A 21,671-nucleotide genomic window follows, 5' to 3' on the forward strand; every position below is an offset into this window, starting at 1 on the left:
CTCCGCCACGCAATGAGGGGCCGTATGACCTACTCCTGCTCCTATTTCTTATGTCCCACAAGCTGTGCAATAAATGCACTTACCTGCTAAGCCGGACCGTCTTGCCTCCTCTTATGTGGCGTGAAGTGGTAGGCCCGGGATTCCCGGCCCCCAGGAGACAAAAATAAAAAAACCTGTCAAAACGGAGACTCGCAACCTCCTTAAAAGCTTTCACTGACCGATCTGCCTACTAAGAGCAGGTTGGTCGGCCACCCCTCAACCCGCCTCCATTGAAACCAGAAGGGGGCAGGTTTTATTTTTTTTTTCCCCCACAGTTTTTAACCTTCCACCTGTCCCCAACTCACCAGTTCATGGGGTTAAAATTTAGGCCCAAATGTAAGCAGACGATTAATTTAGGGAAAAGCTAAGTCTTCACACACAGTCTGTGGATAGCAATCAGGTGCCGGTACAAGGGGTAATTTTCCCTCCTTTGCTCAAGAGTTAGAATGTCAATTGTGAAATTAGCCAATTCTATACAGACAATCCTGGATGTGTCCCAGTCTGTAATTCTCAGTACAGCACCAAGCTGTGCATTTACTCTGAAACATCAGGGAACCTTCAATTCACTTCTTTTACAAGCTTAACATCCCAAGCCAGTAGCAAAATTCAAACCTCCAGTGTATATCTTTCAAAGATACTATTCAAAGACTGTTATATCTAAACCGGTTTGGAAATGAGTTTGGCAAAGACAACTAGAGGACAACTAAAGACAATGCAGCTACCTGAAACATACTTGTCTACAAATTGCTTTCTCTTACCCACCATGTACAGTAAGTTGAGACCACATTCCCTAACGCTTTATTGAAAAAGTTAGCTATTCTAACACCCATTTTACTATCAGCACTGCAAGATCACATTCATTTTGAGTCAGACTGACCTGAACAAGATCCCTCAGAATTTAAGGAGGGCCAGCCCAGAGTCAGTAAATGTACCAAGTTACCTATCAAACATGTTTATCGGCAGTTGTCTTGGGCTAAACCCAGTCATAACTGAAATCAAGCTTTTTGTGCCAGCAGTATACTTTCTGACTTTCTAAAGATCCACGGCAATGGTATAACACAGGAGTTTTCACAGGCGTGACTTTGAAAAAAACATTTATTGTACTCGAGTGGTTAATGGATATCTGCAAGCTACAGTATAACAGGACTAAAATGATAGCATTTATAGCTCAGACTAAAGAACATTTAAATAGAAACACTCTGAATAGATGCACTATTACCACTTTTGACACCAAATTTGTGCCAGAACTAATCAAGTATAGAATGCACTTCTGTGTCAAAAAGGCAGTGCAAATTGACAGGAAGTCTGATGCCCAATGTTTCTAACCTGACACGAAATCAGAAGATCTGCATCCTGCTGAGTCATAAGAACATAAGAAATAGGAGCAGGAGTAGGCCAATCGGCCCCTCGAGCCTGCTCCGCCATTCAATAAGATCATGGCTGATCTGATCCTAACCTCAAATCTAAATTCATGTCCAATTTCCTGCCCGCTCCCCGTAACCCCTAATTCCCTTTACTTCTAGGAAACTGTCTATTTCTGTTTTAAATTTATTTAATGATGTAGCTTCCACAGCTTCCTGGGGCAGCAAATTCCACAGACCTACTACCCTCTGAGTGAAGAAGTTTCTCCTCATCTCAGTTTTGAAAGAGCAGCCCCTTATTCTAAGATTATGCCCCCTAGTTCTAGTTTCACCCATCCTTGGGAACATCCTTACCGCATCCACCCGATCAAGCCCCTTCACAATCTTATATGTTTCAATAAGATCACCTCTCATTCTTCTGAACTCCTCGTCTATACTAAATAGTTCATTTTGTTTTTTTTTGGGGGGGGGGGGGGGGGGAAAGGGGAAAGAGGAAGGGGAATGTTGGGCAGGAGGAAAATGGATGGCAGTACTAGTCATGAAAATAACTTACTTTTTTCTCCCATTGAAAAATCTGCAGGTGAAATTGCAAATGTCTTTTTTGTATATACAGCTTATATTAGTAATGAGTATTTTTGTACTTCAAGTTTTGCATATAAAAGTTAAGTGTCACAATCAGGAGAAACCACACCCTGTTAAGACTTTTTGGATTGACAAAGTTCAAGGTACAGCTACAGCAGTTCTTGTGCTCCAGGTATAATAAGCATGGAATACTAAGCTCAAGGCTGACAAACCAGCCTCACTTTTCAGTTGTTGCAGAGAGCAGATTCAGACACAAAGTGCTCACGTTCACTAGTTTACATGATTTTGGATTACCAAGTCCAGGAACGAGACGAAACTGGTGTACAATTATATGGCAATCTTCCAAAGTGGCCATTTTTCATAAACCTGGAAAACAAACATTAGCACTCATATAGTGCCTTTAACGTAGTAAAACATCCTAAGATGCTTCACAGGAGCTTAAATCAGACAGAAATCGATACCATGCCAAAGGAGGAAACATTAGTACAGGTGACCAAATGCTTGATCAAAGAGGTAAGTTTCAAGGAGTGTTTTAAAAGAATGATGGTGAAGTGGAGAGGTTTAGGGAGGGAAGTGCAGAACTTAGGGCCTAGTCAGCTGAAGGCATGGCCACCAATGGTGGGGCAAAGGAAGTGGGGGGGGGGGGATGCACAAGACGCCATAGTTGGAGGAATGCAGAGTTCTCAGAGGATTGCGGGTCTGGAGAAGGTTACAGAGATAGGGAGGGGCGAGGCCATGGAGGAGTTTTAAACACAATGATGAGAATTTTAAAATCTTATTAAGCAGGTTACTTAACGATGGGGGCATCAAAACTAATCCCAATCCTACACTCTCTCATGTGCTTTCCAGCATAAGTGATACAATTCTGACCAACTCTTCCCCTCCCTAGCTTTGGGCTGCTTGAGACTAACTAACTGTCATGTTTATGCTACTAACCTGGTGAAAAAGTACCAACTCAGCAGAACCTCCTGGGACCTTCCTCGTCTGTAGGGCTCAAAGCATAGCATGACACATTTACCCTATTGAGTCATCAAGGGAGCCTGGATTTCTATTCTTCCAGTCATGCTACCCTTATTCATGCCATAAGACCATTTGCAGTAGGCCTTGTAAAATTACCTCTTCAAAATGCAATTAAATCCCAGCAGAAAACAATTGTGGATAATTGCTCCGATACCCAGTTTGAGTTCTGTAGCAAACGTTTCGTCCCCACTCCCTTCAGAAAAACAGTAAACCTACTGCACATGGAATGAACACGTCTCTGGCTCACCTAAAAGTCAATGCACTATTGAAGCCCCGTTGGGCAATGAATTATATACACTCAACTCATTCCCATTTATTTTCTATCAAATCAAGTCCGGTTATATTTATTTTAATATAATCATGATAAAATACAGGACTTACCACTAATGTGCTGCTGAAAATGTTGCACTAAAGGGTGGCAGTTATTAAATTCAGTTTGTAGATGGGCTGGCATGTGTTTTTAAAAAAAAAATGTTTTTGGAATGTGGGCGACACTGGATTTATTGCCAATGTCCTAAGATGGTGGTGGGTCTTCTCCTTGAATCGCTACAAGTTCTTGTGGTAATGGTACTCAGACCGTGATGGTAGGTAGGGAAATCCAGGAAAACAGTATATACATCAGAGTCAGAATGGTGCTTGACTTGGCAGAGAACGCGTGGGCGCTGGTGTTCCCATGATATTGCTGCTTTTGTTCTTCTCTGTAGTTGCGATGGAAAATGTTGATGAAGTAAGCTGGGTAAGTTGCTGCAGTGCATCATGTAGACAATACATACTGCAGTGTCGGAGCGCCAGTGAAGGTGGTAGCGAATATTGTGTCCAGAGGCAGGGGCACAGGGCAAACAAACTGCTCTGTCTTGGATGGTGTCACGCTTCTTGTGTTGTTGCAGTTGCACCCATCCAGGCAGGTGGTGAATGTTCCATCAAACACCTGAGTGAGTATTCTAGATGGTGGAGAGACTTTTGAGGAGTCAGGATGTGAGCCACCAGTCAGAGTACCCAGCCTGTGCCCTACTCTTGTAACCATTGTTGATATGGCTGGTCCAGTTAAGCTTCTGGTAAATGGTGACCCACCCCCCCACCACCACTTCCTCCCTCCAAGATGTTTACAGTGAAGGGTTCAGCAAAAAAATGGTACTATTGAAAAGGTGAGGTGGGGGAAGCTGGGTTTTCGCATTCAAGATAGCACTTGAATGGCATAAATGTTACTTGTCCAAGCTGTTTTTCCAGGTCCTGCTGTAGGCTGGCATGGGCTGATTCATTAACTGAAGTTGGAATGGAGAGGATTCTTGGAATTGCCAGCAAACAACCCACTCCTGACTATGACAGAGGGAAGGTCAAAGCAGCTGAAGAAGCTTCCAAGAGGATATCCGCAGGTTGCAATGATTAGCTTATGACAATCACAACCATCTTCCATGGAATCATATCTGACAAAGGGGTTTTCCTTTGACCCACATTGACTTCAGTTTAGCTTTGTGCCATAATCAGTCAAATGTTGCCTTGATGTAGAGGACAGCTACTCTCTCCTCTTCCTCTCCCTGTCATGGGCTTCAATTTTGCTAAGAAGTCTATTATGTGGCACTTCCACATTGTTGGTTAGGATGCCATTTCAGACGAGGGGAGCAGCTAGCTCTGGTGCACAAATCTTCAGCATTACAACCAGGATCATATCAAGGCCCATAGCCTTTGCAGTAACCGGTATACTCAGCTTTGCTCTGATCTGTTCGTTATAGGACCGCTTAGTGATACCTATAGTGCGCGGCTTTTGGTGATTAGCATGCAGGTGGCCCTGGGTAGTAACTTTACTAGGTTGGTATCTCGTTTTTAACTTATATCAGGTGCTCCTCCTTGCATTTCCTTCTACACTCTCTACTGAACCTGAGTTGGTCTCCCAGCTTGATGGTGATTGAGGAGTGAAGCATGTGCTGAGCCATTAGATTGTGGTGGTATAGAATTCTGCTGTTGCTGGTGGCTCATTGCACGTCATGGCTCCAGTTTTGTGCTGCTAGAACTGTTTTAGTTTGTTGAACTTAGCATAGCAGTAGGGCCGCACTATATAAATGGAGAATGCCCTCATGGTGAGGATGAGACAGTGAAATAACTAGATTACTTCTTTGTTTTGGTTCCCTCACCATCTAAATGTAGGCCCAGTCTGGCTAGCTCAGGCAGTGGTGGCCCTACCAAGCCACTCAGTGGTAGATGGTGATCAGCAGGGGATTTTCTTGATATTATTTGACCCAAAGCCATGAAATTTCATGGGGTCCAAAGTCCAAATGTTGAGGACTCTTCCATCTGACCTTATGCTGTGCCCCCACCTCTGGTGGGCCAGGCCATACCCAGGGATGGTATGGAAGATGTTGATTGAGATTTCATGAGTAACACCATGTCCTTAGATGTTAGTGAGAAGAACCATGCAGGGGCTGCGTTTGCCTCAGCCTTGTTCTGATACGATGACTGGTTTGTTACTGACAGGTTCATCCGAATTTTCCTTATTTTTAACCTTGATAGCAATTGTTTACAACAGAGTGGCTTGCTAGGCCACTACTGAGGGCATCCGGAGTCAACTATGCGGTGTGGGACTATAATCACGTGTAGCCCAGATCAGGTAGGACATTAATGAACCAGCTGGGTCTTTTTCTGATGGGTTTGTGAAAAACAAAGTTTTCACAACTTGCCTTCACGATTTGAACTCATGGCCTCTGGGCTGCTAGTCCTGTACCATAATCAACAGGCTACCTACGCTTGTGGGAATCTTAGTTCTGCATTATTAGCTTGAGGCTTAAAGATCACCATCTTGTAGCCTGGAGTTTCCTCTGTGAGCGCAATCCGGAAGTAGCACCCATTTTGCCGAAGTTGAAAAACGCCCAAGTATCCTCCCAATCTCATTAGAATATGCCCGAACTCAAAATTGGCATAATTCAGCAGAAACAATCGGGGCCCAAGGAAATGCCAAATCCACAATATTACATTTCTTCTTTTGAGTCTTAAAATTTCAAGTTTCAAGTTTCAACTCATTTAACCATCATTCATGCACATCAGGCACAGCAATTTTAAGAACCTGCAATCGGGATAGCGTTTCAATTTTTAAATTGACATACTTTGCCATAAAAATGCATCCTAAGAAACAGATAATAAAGCAGATCTCAGTAAGGATAAATTTTCAAAAACAAAAAAGTGCAATTAGAAGACTAGAAAATGTCTTGTTTCCTAGTGCGCCTGAAAATCTGGACATAATGTTGAGACACCTCCATGTGTATTTGGGCGCAAATGTGGAGGAAAGTGCAGGCCTGTGTTTTGAATTGTATTTGACTGTTATTGCTGTGGTGCTCAGCAGCAAAAGGATACTATGGTAACATTGGAGTTTGTTTAAATTAATTGTGGAAAGAGAGCGAAAGACTAGAATCTAGTCGTAGTTACTTTGATTGATAGAATATAATTTGCATCAGATCAAGGTTATGGGTTGGAAATAACTTTGCTTTTGATTTTGTGCATTTGTTGCAGGTAGACACTCAGTCTGTAAATTAGCACATCACATACTAGTCAATAAAAATTCTCTCTAGAAATTAAATCAGAGTATAATGCTGCAAATCATGCTGTTTTATTCGATGTTGGCTTCTAGAGTAACCAGCTTTAAACAAAAGCTACTTGCAGGTTAATTTTCTTAACCAAGCTAACTAGTACAGTAGTCATACACTGAAGGCAAATATGCTTTTTCAAACTTGCTTCACATCATGCAAGCAGTGTGCTCATTTAAGAGGCAATCAATTCCAAGCACAAGACCTAGAGATGAACTGCTCCAAGTGCTGTACTACAAGGGACGGCCGCTGATCACAAACCAACTGGTGGTCTGACTTAGCACTTCTGGTAGGGAACCTTGCTCCCCAGCAGTGCATATCAGAAATTCAGGCACACAATGCGCAGGATTTTCCTACCAAGGTAGCACAATTTGCCTTTGACCTTAAGTAGTATGTTATTAATTGTAATCACAGGGAGTGGGACTTGATAACCAGGTATGAACTATTTTTTAAAAATTCGTTCATGGGATGTGGGTGTCGCTGGCGAGGCCGGCATTTATTGCCTATCCCTAATTGCCCTCGAGAAGGTGGTGGTGAGCCGCCGGCTTGAACCGCTGCAGTCTGTGTGGTGAAGGTTCTACCAACTGGACCAGGACTTCAGTCTTTAGCTTGTTTTGGATAATCAACTTAAACATCTTTTTTTTCCAAAGCAGTTTAGCTCATACATGAGCTAGAAAACTGTTCACTAGATCCCAGTGTATAGAATTCTAATTTTATACAAGAAAATTTTAAATATCTATTGTACTCAACACTAGCCATGTGTTGCTTCTCCTGGAAAATATGCTAATTCAACGTTTGGGTTTTCAGGGTTAACCAAGCAGTTCTGCCACTATTCTATCTGCAATCCCATCTGGTTGAAAGGCCATAGCAACAGAAAAGTCAGTGGTCTAGATATAAAATTTACATAGAGACCAAATATATTACATCTTTTGAAGAATGCCTACAAGTCTGATATCTACGCTACACCGTGCGAAGGGACACCTGTGGGAATACAGCTGTAAGCATAATTTATTTATCAGGCCCACTGATTAGTCTGTATGTACTGAGTACTCAGAGGATTCTGAAATTATACTTTGTGGCATTTGCCATCTCAAAGTGAACTTTGATGGCAAAATTAATATTAAAAAAATGATACAAGAGTGAGCGACAGATGGCTCAAGGAATTTGGCTAAAGTTTTCAATCTCTGGTATCATGATTCTAAATCCTTCAAATTCTACAAAACCACACAAGGACCTTACGTGAGGCAAGTCTGACAATATATTAGCAAGTAAACAAGAAAAGACAGGGTCCCTACCTCATTGAAAACTGACAGGGCTGGTATTATTTGCAGGTGCCCATAAATTTAACTGATCAGGTTTAATTCTTAAGGAAATTGATCTTTGTTTTCTATCAGACAATTAATGAAATCAGTGGTGTAACAATGACATTATAATTAATGTGACGCAAGACCAAGCTACTGTGCACTTCCCATTCTTCATTGAAATTGTTGATTGTTCCTTATGTTCACTTACAATGATATTTATTAAAAAAAAGTATGAACCATTTTTAAAAAAATCTTGATATGCTTTAACCCTTTAACTATTGAACTTCTAAATAAGTGTCCATGTAAAAATTGAACAAATCAAATTCAAATTAGTTAAGTACAACAGATACTGCAGACCAAATGCTGCATACAGCATTTTCAGTACAACTCCAAGTGCAAAAGGTGTATGTGCACAGCAGACCGGCCAGCTGATTGAGAACCAAGCATTCTACTATATATAATCTACCAGGTTTTCCCAGTTTAATTTTTTGCTTGCAAAAATACATTTTAAACACAATACAAAATGCAACTGTTAATTATTTGATCTCTTGGTATAGCAAGCAACAAGCACTTATTACTTTTCATTAAGTAATACTAAGCTTCTTAGTTATATTCCTCTTCCCACATTACTTCAATGATTTTCTGAATGGGAAATGTTATGTGGCCTAAAAGGATTGTTATGGATTAGTTAGAAATCATCAAAATTACAACAGTTTCATTGAATCATAGAAAGGTTACAGCACGGACGGAGGCCATTCGGCTCATTGAGTCCGCAACGGTTCTATGCAAGAGCAATCCAGCTGGTCCCACTCCCCGCCCTATCACCGTAATCCTGCAAATTTTTTCCTTTCAAGTACTTATCCAGTTCCCTTTTGAAGGCCATGAAGAATCTGCCTCCACCACTGTGCAGTGCAATCCAGTGCACCACTCGCTGTGTAAAAAAGCTTTTCCTCATGTCACCTCTGGTTCTTTTGCCAATCACCTTAAATCTATGCCCTCTGGTCCTTGACTCTTTTGCCAATGGGGACAGTTTCTCTTTATCTACTCTGTCTAGACCCTTCATGATTTTGAATACCTCTATCAAGTTTCATGAACAAAGTTATGGTATGTGAGAGAAATTGCTCTCATCCAAATCGCATTTAATCCAATATGTTATAAAGCAAGGTTACTAGTACATTTACTAGTGTTTCCCAACCATCTGTTATTTTACATTTAACTGCTTATTAGTAGTAACCTTGAAACAGACAGACAATCAAACATCCTCTTGAGTAGCTTAAATGGAATTAGAATGCTGTGGACAAGAATCCCAATTCAAGATATCACTGAAGATTCCTCTCAGAATATGAACCGCCAAGGCCACCCTTTGACAATTTTTCATTAGCAAGGAAAACACATTTTGGGAAATGCACCCAACTCCTATATGGCCAGGAAGGAGGAGGAAATCTGTTAAGTACTTTAGCCCCCACCCCCACGAGGGAGGAAAAAAAAGTATTGAACAGAGACTTCAGGTTAGATTGAATAGAATGAGAATGGAGGAGAGAGAATTGAATGAGAAATTGCAGAGGGACTGAACAGACTTATTTTTTAAAAAATATTTTTGTTTTAAGTATTTTTGTAGTATAGGAGTTAATATTGGTGATAAAGCTAATCCTTACTTTGAGTAACTTTTTTATTGTTTGTTCCAAGGATATGAATGATGCTGGTAAAGCCACATTTATTGCCCATCCCTACTTGCTAAGAAGGTAGTGGACCTTTTCCCGGAACTGTGCAGTGCTTGAGATCAGTAATTCTATTTTCCTTCAAAAACACATGCCTAATTAGATCTGGAGAAAGATGATCATAATCTCATGTCAAACATTTCCTTTATTCTTGTTGCAATTAATTGCTGTAAAGCAAACCACCTAAAGTCCAAATTTGTAAAGGATGAATCGATGGATTAAAACTTGCCATTTTCCGCCTTGCTCAAAATGAAAGTGTTTGATTTTTGAAAAAGGTTTGCAAAGTATGTTCAATCTATATAGTTTATTTAGAGTAGCTATATAAATTTGATATACATGGGTGCTACAGTAACTATTTAGATTCCTCTTTACACATTAAAATTGTGATCCTTACATCAAATCTTAAAGGCTTGCAAGCAGTGAAAGATGTACAAATGGAAAATCCATAAGTTACATACACCAGAGAACATAATTTTTTTTAAAAAGGCATTTAACTAGCCCACTGTACTCTGATTTTGTGTGGCATTGCTTATTGATAATGAAAATGGGGTGGGTGGGGGTTAGGCACTATCATGTATGTTTCTTGTGAGGGTGTCCCTTCACGTTGCTGAGCTTTGGCAGCTATTTGATGCTAAAAAAATTCTGATGTCCGACCACTCAAGAAAGCATGCAACAAATTTATAGAGTGGGAAATTGCATACAACACCTTCAAGATCATGAGTTGGGGAAAATGGGTGATCCAGCAGAGGGTTGGGGAGTGGCAGAAAATTGGTCTGACAGCTTGGGCATGGATAGTTCTGTGATCTTGTGTTTAGAGGAGAAGTGGCTTAAATTTGCTGGCTGATCAAAGGTGGTGAACTCATGGAGCTGAAAGTGGACACAGAATAGATATGACCAGAGTGCAGAGTGGAGTCAGGAGGTCCAGTTGGAGAGCACAGAGATGGAGGATGTGAGATATATCGACTGGGCTTTGCTCAGTGCAGATCCTTTGCACAGCCAGAGCCAGGACCCAAACAGAAATCCTTAAGCCCAGCCAATGTGCATCCAGTTGTGCGAAGAAGCTCTTGGAGCATTAGATTAACGAGTAGGTTAAAGTAATTTAATGAGTTTTTTTCCCAAATTGCTGGTTGCATTATAAATTTTATTTAAAAGGAATTAGTATCTAAAATCAACAAGGGGTCTCAAAAGACTTCCTTTTGATTTGATTAGCTGCTTTTCTGGTGGTTGCTCATTGGTTTGATTTAATGAACGAAAAATTTTATAGAGATGAAGTAATTTTGTTTTTACAGACTGTAAAATTTGAACTAGTTAGGATTCAATAGTGAATTGTTTGACTCAAGTTGTACCCCCCAAAAAAACACATGTTGATTAGCTCAGTATGAATTGTACTTAACATCATACACAAACATGGCTTACTCACATCCTGAAACATCACCAAGACTAGGACTGTGTATGAACCCACTAAAGAAAATTTCCAAAATAAATGGGAAAACATTTCAGAAATTAAAACAAATTGAACTATGCTAATTAGAAAATTCCATTATTTTCAACTGGATGCACTCAGCAAGTTTCAGCTCAAGTATACATACACGTCAACCTGTGGAAGAAATGAACAGGCAGCAACAACTTGCACTTATACCTTTTATGTCAAAAAAAAATCCAAAAGGCATAATCAAAAGAGCCAAAGGAGGGCAACAAAAAGCATGTTCAAAGTGTTGGGTTTTGAGGAGAAGGAGATAGAGGGGAAAACGGGCTTAGGGATGGAATTCTACAGAGCGCCTGCAGCCGCCTAGGCCCCACAGTCGCCAACAGTGGGGCGAAGAGAAAGGGAATGCACAAGAGGTCAGAAGGTTGGAGGAGGGAGGCATAGGGTTGGAAGTTACAGAGATAGGGAGGGGCAAAGCCATGGAAGGAATTTAAACACGAGCATGAGAATTTTAAATCTGAAGTGTTTGAGCCAATGTCCATCAGCAAGGCCAGGGATGCTGGGTGAGCAGTATTTGGTGCAGAATAGGATATGGGCAGCAGAGTGATGAACTGAAATTTACAGAGGGCAAGGAAGGGTGGCCAGCCAGAAGAGCACTAGAACAGTCAAATCTGAAGGTGATGAAAACAGAGATAATGGTTTCGGCAGCAGATGGGCAATGCCAGGACCAGAGGCAGAGGTTGAAGTAGGTGGTCTTTGTGGTGGAGAGAATATCTGTGCAGCATAATAGATCTGAATGTCAGTCAGCTTGCATCAAATGTATTGTGACTCAGCAGCTCAAAAAGGTAACTGAACAGAGTTTCCTAGGTATGTAAGACAATCTGTCTTGGAGATGCTAAAGATAATACAGCTACTCTTTTAAGGGGAAAAGCAGCCCTTGCTAGTCAATGAGAAAGTACTAGCATGTTGAACTGTTGGCTTAACACATGGTACAGCAGGTCAGCACACCAACTATGCCACTGGACCATCGAGCAAAATATTTTCTGATGTAGTCCAAAGCATTCTAAAATAGGAGGTTTCCCTGTTCAGAGCTTTATATCAGAATTTAATATTTTCAACTGGAAACACTGAATGTACCTCATTATTTTTTCAAAAATAATAGATGCAATTGTTCACACCAGAATTACTGTTATGTTGCAAAAACACCAGTACACTGCAAACCTTTAAAATTCAGAAAACTCAATAAAACTTGCATACTCACACTCTACAGTTATAAAGCTGTATTTAAAAGTATACCCTACCATATCTTGCATACCTTACATGAAATACGCAAGGGTCAAGAATTCTGCTGATCAAAGGTCTGGAACCTGTTCATTTTGAATTTGCATCAGTCTCTAATAATCCTTACTAACCTGACAGAAGTGAATATCTGAAGAAATGACTATTCCATTCCCTTTGATAGATATCAAATAGCAAAGACTTGCATCTTTAAGTATGAAAATGCAATACAGTACTGATCTCTTTCGACTGCTACATCTTGAAAGCCAGTGCACACCATGCTGCTGACAGTTGCATCATGGATTGCAATTTAATACAAACTGTTTTTTATAAAAAGTGGGAAGAAATAAATAGCTGAAAGTATTTGAGATCAAGTAAAATAACAATTTCCATATACGAAAGCAAATGCTTTTATTTGAGTTCAAAAAATAAGTAACTACAAAAAATTTTTTTTTTTTTAAAGTGACAAATAGTGCCATTTACATTAAAATCAGTCTTCAGTATGTGTTGTTAAACCTGTAGTATTATTTGAAGTTAGAGTTGCTAATTGACACTATGGTCTTGCAACGTTTTGACATTTTCATTGACTTACTAACATTTGCACGAATCTTCAAAATAACCCATTTCATTAAGAAATAATACTACTCCCCTAATGGCTTAATCACAGAATGCAGCTCTGAGCTATGTAGAGCTGGAATGTCCTAGGCCCAATACTTGGCCTGTACAGAGTGAATCAATCTCAGGCAGAGTAAGAAAGGAGAAACAAAGATTTCAAAGCATTTTGAGCACACGGCACTTGTTCTGAACACATTGGGCCAGAATTTGCTGTCAAAATTGAGGCTAATGGCACTCACAGTTATTTATGCACAAATGGTACAGCAACTTCTGGCGAAGTTAAACGCAGAAATCCAAAAGCTGCTGCCGGAGATGCACTGCTCCGCCATTAGCTTCGAGAAAACGGCAGCTCACCGTCTGCCTCACCATTGGAATGCACTGAACAGCGTGAAGTTGCTATATTCGCGCAGTTGATACGAACTAAACTCACCACAGAAAGTTAAGTCTTGTCCATTTCAGTCTAAGTACCCTTATAACAACATTATAAATGTTAACTGCTGCCAGTCAACCTCTCTGGCACTGAAAATTAACTTTAACAAGTATGGAGTCTCATTCCGTCAGGTTTTAAATTGTTGTTGGAGTAATTAAAAAAATTTAAAATTGTTAGTTTTCCTTTGTCTTTTTTCTCTTAATCCAATCTTTCTTTCCCTCTCTCTGACACTGAATTCACCCACTCTAATTTACACTTCCTCTTCAGTCCTTGCATTGTTATTGAAGGATTGGGAAATTCTGATTGGTTAAGGAGATACACAGTTGCTTGCCCTGTTCACTCAGATCCCAGATAACCTAAATGGGCAGCGGCATGTCTAACTAACGGCAGATGTCGTTAGATGCCCTGCCATAGCAAATAATGGCCCATTATGCATACCCACTCAAAAGTGAAATGTGCAAATTGGATATCTAAGTATTTTTAATTATTTTCTTCATTGCCCCTAAATTAAGTTTCATCAAAAAACTACCAATGAGTGTTACCAATTCAAAGACTTGCATTTATTTAGTGCTTCATCAGATCTCTACAAATGTTCTGAAGCATGAATTAGTGACTATTCAAAGTTAATATTTAGTTTACAAAGTTCAGTTTCTTCAACCAAGTCTGGCATACCTGTATATTGCTTTCAAATTCCAAAAACACATTCAAACAAACTGATAGCAGTGAACTGTTAAAAGCGATAGGGCCTCAATCTCAAAAAACTCATACCTAAATTTAAACCTCTTTTTTTTTAATTGATCAAGAGTAAGGAATACAGTAAGATAAAACACTGTCTTTTTCACCACTAGGATCCAAGCTCAAATTTAGCTAAGACTGATAGGATAAAAGTGTCTTTCTCTTGGTTGTGAGGGTCTTGAAGCTTTCTGGCAGTCTCAACTCTAAAGTGTACAAAAGCCTACAAAAAACCCATGATATTTAGCACTGATTGGCAGTCTCACTTACTTAGAAGGATGGCTGGTAAAAAAATTACAATTCCCATTGTCTATGCTGAACTGGAACTGCTCAATGCTGCGACACTGGGTGTCAGAAGTAGAAAAATGTTCCACTTGCCTACAAAATAATCCTCATGTAGCGACAAAATATGTTAAATTTAGCCTACATGTGAACTTTGAAGGCTTCCAACTTGCTGGTTGTATACTGCAACGTAGATCTGCAGGCATTTTGTTTGATTCTAGCAATTGTAAATGGGCGTTTTGGGGTGGGCGGGCGGGAGGGGAAAGGTGTTGGTTTTAATGATTTTTGAATTGTGAATGCACAGAATTCTTTCCCATGCTCCTGAACTTCTCTAGCCATGCATTAATTCTGATCCGCCCAAAACTATCTACCTCCTCACATTTGGGTGTGTTTGGCCCTTAACTAGTTGCCACCCACAGTGACACAGGTGTCACTGAAGTTAGAACCCTATTCCAATTTATGGATGCTCAAAGAAGCGCCCAAAAGGTACACAAAGTTACAGTTAGTGTGCTTGCCACTGGTCAGAAAAAGACGCTTGGTTCTGCAAAGAGACAAGAGGCAAATAAAGTGGGATCGAGTATCCCCATAGTTCAGAAAGAGTAAAATGAGACTGCTGGTCGTACAGCAGTCTGTGAGATGTAAAAGTAGAGAAGATTTGGGGTTCTGACTGAAGATACTGTAAATGGTGTACCAGACAAAAGAGAAAGACAAATGAGAATAGTAGATTTAGTGAGGGTTGATTAATTGCCCGAACGATATGGTATAAGTGTTCTTTCAATTTTACTCAAAATGTGTGAAATGGGTCAAAGCTTGTAGAATACTATCACTTGTGTGTACCACCATATGCAATTATTTCTCTAAAGTAGACCTTCCTGGCAGCCACATCGGTCGTACTTGCCAACACATCCTGCGTGGCTTTATTCTAGAAATAGAGTACACGCATTTTGGCACGCTGGGAAAGAAAAACACCAAAGATGGCACACTTGGTATTTGACAAATGCCATAAATTATCACTATTGATGTCATCAATAATAGTACTTGCTTTAAGTTAATGTAAATGTACAAAACACATTTGTATAGACACATACAATGCTGAAGAATTTAAACAAAAATTAAAATTGAAACTTCTACTTTTGTACGAATAAAGCAGAGATTTGCAAATGCCACAGCATCAGTCAACTATAGATGAACAGCAGCAAAGCAAACATTTCAAACACTTCAAATTGATCTGTTTAAATTGTTCCATTTATGGAGTACCAGATGCCCCTTACAGTCTTCACTAAATGAGTTTAAACAAAACCTATTCTGTCACTGCAGGTTTGTAATTAATTAGGTTCAACTCAATGCTCAGCAGTGTCAAATATATTTTGTTGACGTATACTTTGAAATAAGAATCCAAAACCAGTGTTCAATATTATAAAGTTAACAGCTATGTAACTTTACAACATATTTGCCCAGTTGGATTAATTGATTTATTAGGGTCACTGTTTTACAGTAGTTCAGTGGAACATATACTGTGCTGGTTTATGAAACGAACAGCATGATTTGACATTTTTCATGTGTCACTTTTACCATGCATTAATGCTCACCCACCCACGTTCATATCAAATACAATCACCACATGATTCAACAACATGGAAAAAAATGCATTTACCTTTATGACATCCAGTTATTTTTTTTAAAAAAAGTACTGTTAAAGCATAAAACCCCAATGCTGAAAGTTTGCCACCGGGGAAAGCTGAACAAAACTACTACTCACGCTGTATCAGTAGTGATACCCACAACATTCATGACATTGTATATTAAGGGAATAGCTCTGGGAATTATTTCTTGTGTGAAATTCACTGCAGAATCTTTTACTACGCCAAATTAATAACATTTACTCTATTTGATATTTCATAGAAAGTAAAAGACTTGCATTTACATAGTGCCTTTCACAACCTCAGGACATCCCTAAGTGCTTTACAGCCAACAGAATACTTTGAAGTGTAGTCACTGTTGCATATAATGTACTCTATATGCCATCCTGCATATCAGCACCATTGTGCTTACTGAACTCAAGTGAATATCCACTTTTAAAGTCCCACATTAATATGACATTATACGAATATTCTGGACAGTTTTTCACTTCTGACTTCAAGAGTTATCTCCATACCACACACTAGCCTCCCAGTGGACAATTTTAATTATATGTAGTGTTTGGTTTGGGGAAGGGGGATACTGAATGAAGGAGAGCAAGATTTTAAGTCACTTTGGATCTTGCAACGGCCTATAAAAATGAGTAAGACAAAATACAATAATTATAATATTTGGACTGGCCATTTGTGGAATTTTTAAAAATTAAAATGTAAGAACATTTTTAAAAGGGGGCACATTTAGGTAATATGTAAAAGATAAAAAACTTGGAAGTTAGATTCAGGCAAATGAAGCTTAGAAACTACATGCCCAGGTAAACAGCTAAAATTTTGCAGTGCATCACTCTATATTTACAAAAGAAATTGTGTTCAAAAGGTAATGGAAGTTATTCCTAGAGAGTGACAAGTTCTCTTTCACTCACACACAATCTGTACCCTTGTGCCAATCAATCATTCCCAGGTCAAAAGGAGATTAAAGCTCCTATTTCACTACACCAATGCACCTTAATCCTTTAGTACAGCATTAACTGCCCTTCCCCACAATAAAGGGAAGTGGCTGAACAGTTCAGTGGGATTGGTATGTGCTTCTGCTGCAGTTCAAGATGTAGTGAGTACTATATTATCACTGCAATACTCCAGTGATTGGATGTTTCACAATAGTAAAAAAACATTTAATTTTATACTTTGAACTTAAAAAGACTTACAAGATTGACATAGTAGAATTTATATTTATTAGTGCAGTACAATATTTCCACTTCCTACACAAGTAATTCTGGCTCCAAATTAAAACTGCCTATTAGTGCTAGAAAAGGGGATTTTTTTTTGCACTTTGGATTGTATTCACTATGAACTCAGTTGAAAGACTCATACCACTTTGGATTCTTAAAACTATCAGAAAGAGATAAATTTCTTATCCTGGGATGGCTTTGAATTCAGATTCCAGGGTTAAAAGGGCAATAAATCGAACCAACGGTACCAATCTCAATCTGCTGCATTTTCTTCCTAAGTATGAAATTGTAGTCTTGATGTATTTACTGTACAACCACAGCTGACCCTAAAGGGTGAACAGCTAATCAATCAAATACATATAATGGAACCGGTCTATCCTGAACTAAGGATATTTCTAGATCTGTGTTTAGACAATAATGTAAATTACTCCATGACAATCTCTATAGATGCATCCCTTATGATTCCTCCCACACACACAAATCTTGTAGATGCAGAATTATAACATACAGTACACATAACTAGAAGTTTATTTTAAAACATAATGACACTAACTACTGTCATTAAGTAATGCAGTAGTGATACAGTACTACAGCTTAAACTGTAACAGAAACAAATACCAACTCCACAGAAGTGTGCAGCCATGTCTTTTATGTTATGGAAGGGCCAGACTATGACACCGTTTCAACACTAATGCTAAATCCTGTGACCTGAAGTAGTTTAATAATTTTAATATAGAGGATGACATCACAAAGTTATGCATGATGTATTTGGTAAAGTCCTATTTCAGTAAATTATGTCATCCAGTTACACTTCTGGAAGTCTGTATGAACACATCATATCTTAAAATCAGATCACAGTTTCTTCATCACCTGATTCTAGCAGCAATGTCCACATTCATTAAATACCAGAATAAACAGAATTTGGAGACTATCTTCAAATAATTGCCAGAAATGTTACAATTGGTGACTTAAAAATTCTCCACATGCAATGCAAAAGGATGCACAACTCAAGCAAATGAAACTAAAAATACCAGCATTTTAATAGCCAACTACTGACGACTTTAAAGTTTAGATATACCAACACAGTTTACACACTTATTAAGTGTGACACCTATTAGGTGGAAATAACATTGATGTAATGATACCAATACTATTCTATTCTATTGTCATTGAGTATTACAACATGTATTTTCTGGTATAAAACACAGAAACAAACAACTGCAATGGAAAAATTAAATCTAAATCACACATGTTAAACTTGAGCTGCTGGCTACAATCACAGATTTACAGTAATATTAAGCTATCAATGTTAATCACTTTAAATGCTGTAAATTAAGCATTGCAATAAGCTGGTTGCACAGAAACTATTAAAACAGCCTCTAAATTACTTTTCTTAAAATGTTCCTTGTAGTAAACTAAACGTCATTATCATTTATGCGTAGTATTCTGTTTCACATTTTCGGGCTAAACTCAAAAAGACTTTTTTAATTCGCCGCCTGCTACACTTTTTTACTTAGTGAAAAGCTACATGCAATTAGCTAGTCTCTTGGCTGGCCACGTTTCCAACTCCATGCCACAAAAGGGCCCACTCAAAACATAAATCAACCAAAACAATGTCGCCTCGTTTTAAAAAAAGTTACAACTGCTGCTGTTCAATATTTTAAAAGAGTAGGTATTACAAATGAAAATTATTTTCCACGGGGAACAATGACTTAACAGATAAATTCCATCAGAAAATAATCTTAATTATGCTCCATAATTGCGAGTAAGGCCTACGTGCCGGAACAGTGTGGTTTAGATCTGACAATGTGTACTACAATTTAACAACATGCTTACTTTTAAAAACAAATAAACTCGTTACTAGAATTGCTTGCAAAGCCAATTTATTAAATCTTTTTGACTGCGTTATTTTGTATCGATTTTACATTCATCATTCCCCGCGCAAATATGGAAACAAACATTTTCAACAAACTAACAGATTCAGATTAAATGTGTCCAAATGTTTCATAAGGGGAGGAGAATGTTACAGTTGACAGTAAATTACAACCATCGGGTATTCTGTACTAACTGTCTTCATCTACAATCAGCTTTAGCCATGCTTCCTTCAAACGTTTTGGAAAAACTGCAGAGGCTTCGCATGTCTTTTGCAGATTAAGATTGAAGTGAGCAATAGGAATTCATAAAGGATGTGAAGAAACTGCCAGTTTGCTACCATTAAGCATTTCAAACAACTTTTAAGTAGTGATTAAATCGTCTAATGACTCCGAGTGAAGCAAACACTCAGATTACGGAGAACAGTGTAACATAAACCAGCTATTTGTCACTGATTTTCGTCTCATCTGCTCAATTTTCTTACATTTAACGTCCACATGGAACATATTGTTACAAATCGGGCTATGTACCCTGTCAACCTGTACAACAATTCCAACAAAAATAACCTTTTAAGAGGGGTTTGTTTTGTAACAGTTCGTTCCTCTAGCACAATGGTTGTTGCACAAGTTTTACAACTCAAATAAAAAGCATAACAATATTTTCTAAATAGCACAGCATATGTGAGACATTAAAACGAAAAGCCGAAATACTTCCGACCGGTTGCAATGCTGCTCGTGAAAAACTTGCTTTAAAAAGAGCACATAAACACTTAAAATTAAATGTAGTATTTTCAGTAATAGGTATACATTTGACCATATGTCTAAATCATCATTTACATAACAAAAATAACCCGATTAAAATTTAGCTGTATATCAAAGTTTAATTTAATGGGCGGAGACCTAAAAGCTTTGTACACTGTCGCTTCATCTGTCACCTTTTATAACAATATTCATAAAATGGTTACTCTCGGGGGGGGGGGGGGAGGAGAAGGAAATTAAAAAAAACTTTTCACAATAAAATTGTGGAGAGGAGCTTTAAAAGTAACCCACTTAACGTAAATGGATAAACACTAAAAAGGGAGATCTTGATAACTTAAAAACGGACTACGGAATTTTGGCCAATAATAAAGGTGCTTGTTTGTGTGTATTTAAAAAAATAAACACGAGTAAAATCGTGGAAGTGTAAAATCTGATTTTCCACTTTGCAGTGGGACAGCTATTGTCAATTACGGAAAATGCTGACACGTTTTCTACAACACAATGAGGGAACATTTTTGATTTTATTAAGTTGTTCAATTATATATTAAAATAAAATATGCATACACACACATACACTAGTAATTTTCAAAATCAAGTTTGGGTTGTGGCTTAGACCAGCTATGCTCAAAGCCATTTGCCGAAACCAAAGTCAAAGCTCAGCCGTTTGTAAGTTTGCCTTTGTACCGAACAGTCACCTTGAGCGAATGGATACATTACAAAAACACACTAACACCACACTACAAAAACTCGCACATGTACGCCACAAACTGGCTGAATTTACTCATCCAACAATTAAATTTTTTGTAATCTTTGATATCAGCAACAACAAAAATCACAAGTCATTTAAGATTTATGTACATGAAAGATTAATTAAAAAAATTAAATTTCTGGGACAAAGTCAAAACCCAAACAAATCGATCACCTACCTGAAGAGCACGAAATCAGAAAAACCGCAAATGCAAGCTTGGTACCAGCTCCCATGATATGTTTTTGGATATGTTTAAGAAAATAGGTTAATTGAAAGAAAACGCTCGTTGTTTCGCTACCAAAGGAAAAAAAAATCTCTTTACGACTCCACCACGTCTCCTGACTCGCTGCTGGCAACGATCCACCTTATATCATTTTTTCCCCCTCTTCAGTGGGCAACTTCATTCAAAAAAAGATGGGGATTCAAGCACATTAGACTTCGGTTGTCATTTTTTTTAAAAACAAAAATATATATTGAATCAATTACGTCGTCAAAAGACTTTTAAAAAAACACACAGTAATTCACGTAAGTATGGGAGGTGGGGGGGGGAATAAAGCTACGATGCAAATCCTCAGCTCGTTTGATGGGAATGGTGTACTCGAAGTCTCCCGGAATTCATAATTAGCGAAGTAGGCCTAAGTCCAAAATGGCGTTGAGTTGTTTTTGTTTCCTCCCCCCCGCTTTTTTTTACACCGAGCGAGGAGTTTTTTTTTAAAAACGAACGTCAGGACGCCTGGCTCGAGAGGGGCCGCCTCCCCAACGGAGAGAGGGGGAGGCGGCTTTGATTGACAACCCCCTTTGGCCATTCACCGCCTGGTTTGTGCCGGCGTCATCTTGATTGACGTCTCTCTCGGCCATCCAAAAAAAACCTCCAGCGCTCGTGCCGACGTCTCAAAAAAAAAAGGCGCGTTTATTATCGGAACCGGACCAATCACCTTAAAGCAGGTAGGCGGAGTTTCTTTTGAGCTGGATCAAGTTACCGACTGGTCAAAGCAAAACGTCCAAACCTAACTTGCTGGCTGTGATTGACGTCCAGAAATCAGGAACGCGGCGTTGGACAATAACGAGAGA

The 21,671-nt window shown here is 38.9% G+C and overlaps 1 protein-coding gene across 1 annotated transcript in view; it reads right to left on the minus strand.

Annotated features, from left to right (window-relative positions):
• LOC137323565 (activin receptor type-2A) overlaps positions 1-21,267 on the minus strand; it is a 121,295-nt gene extending 100,028 nt beyond the window's left edge. The window contains exon 1 of the mRNA XM_067987186.1: positions 20,779-21,267. Coding sequence (XP_067843287.1) covers positions 20,779-20,833 — 55 coding nt within the window. The 5' untranslated portion in view covers positions 20,834-21,267. The remainder of the gene's footprint in view (positions 1-20,778) is intronic.
• Positions 21,268-21,671: the final 404 nt, after the last annotated feature.

This window comes from Heptranchias perlo, chromosome 7, assembly GCF_035084215.1.
Source record: "Heptranchias perlo isolate sHepPer1 chromosome 7, sHepPer1.hap1, whole genome shotgun sequence".
NCBI lineage: Eukaryota > Metazoa > Chordata > Chondrichthyes > Hexanchiformes > Hexanchidae > Heptranchias > Heptranchias perlo.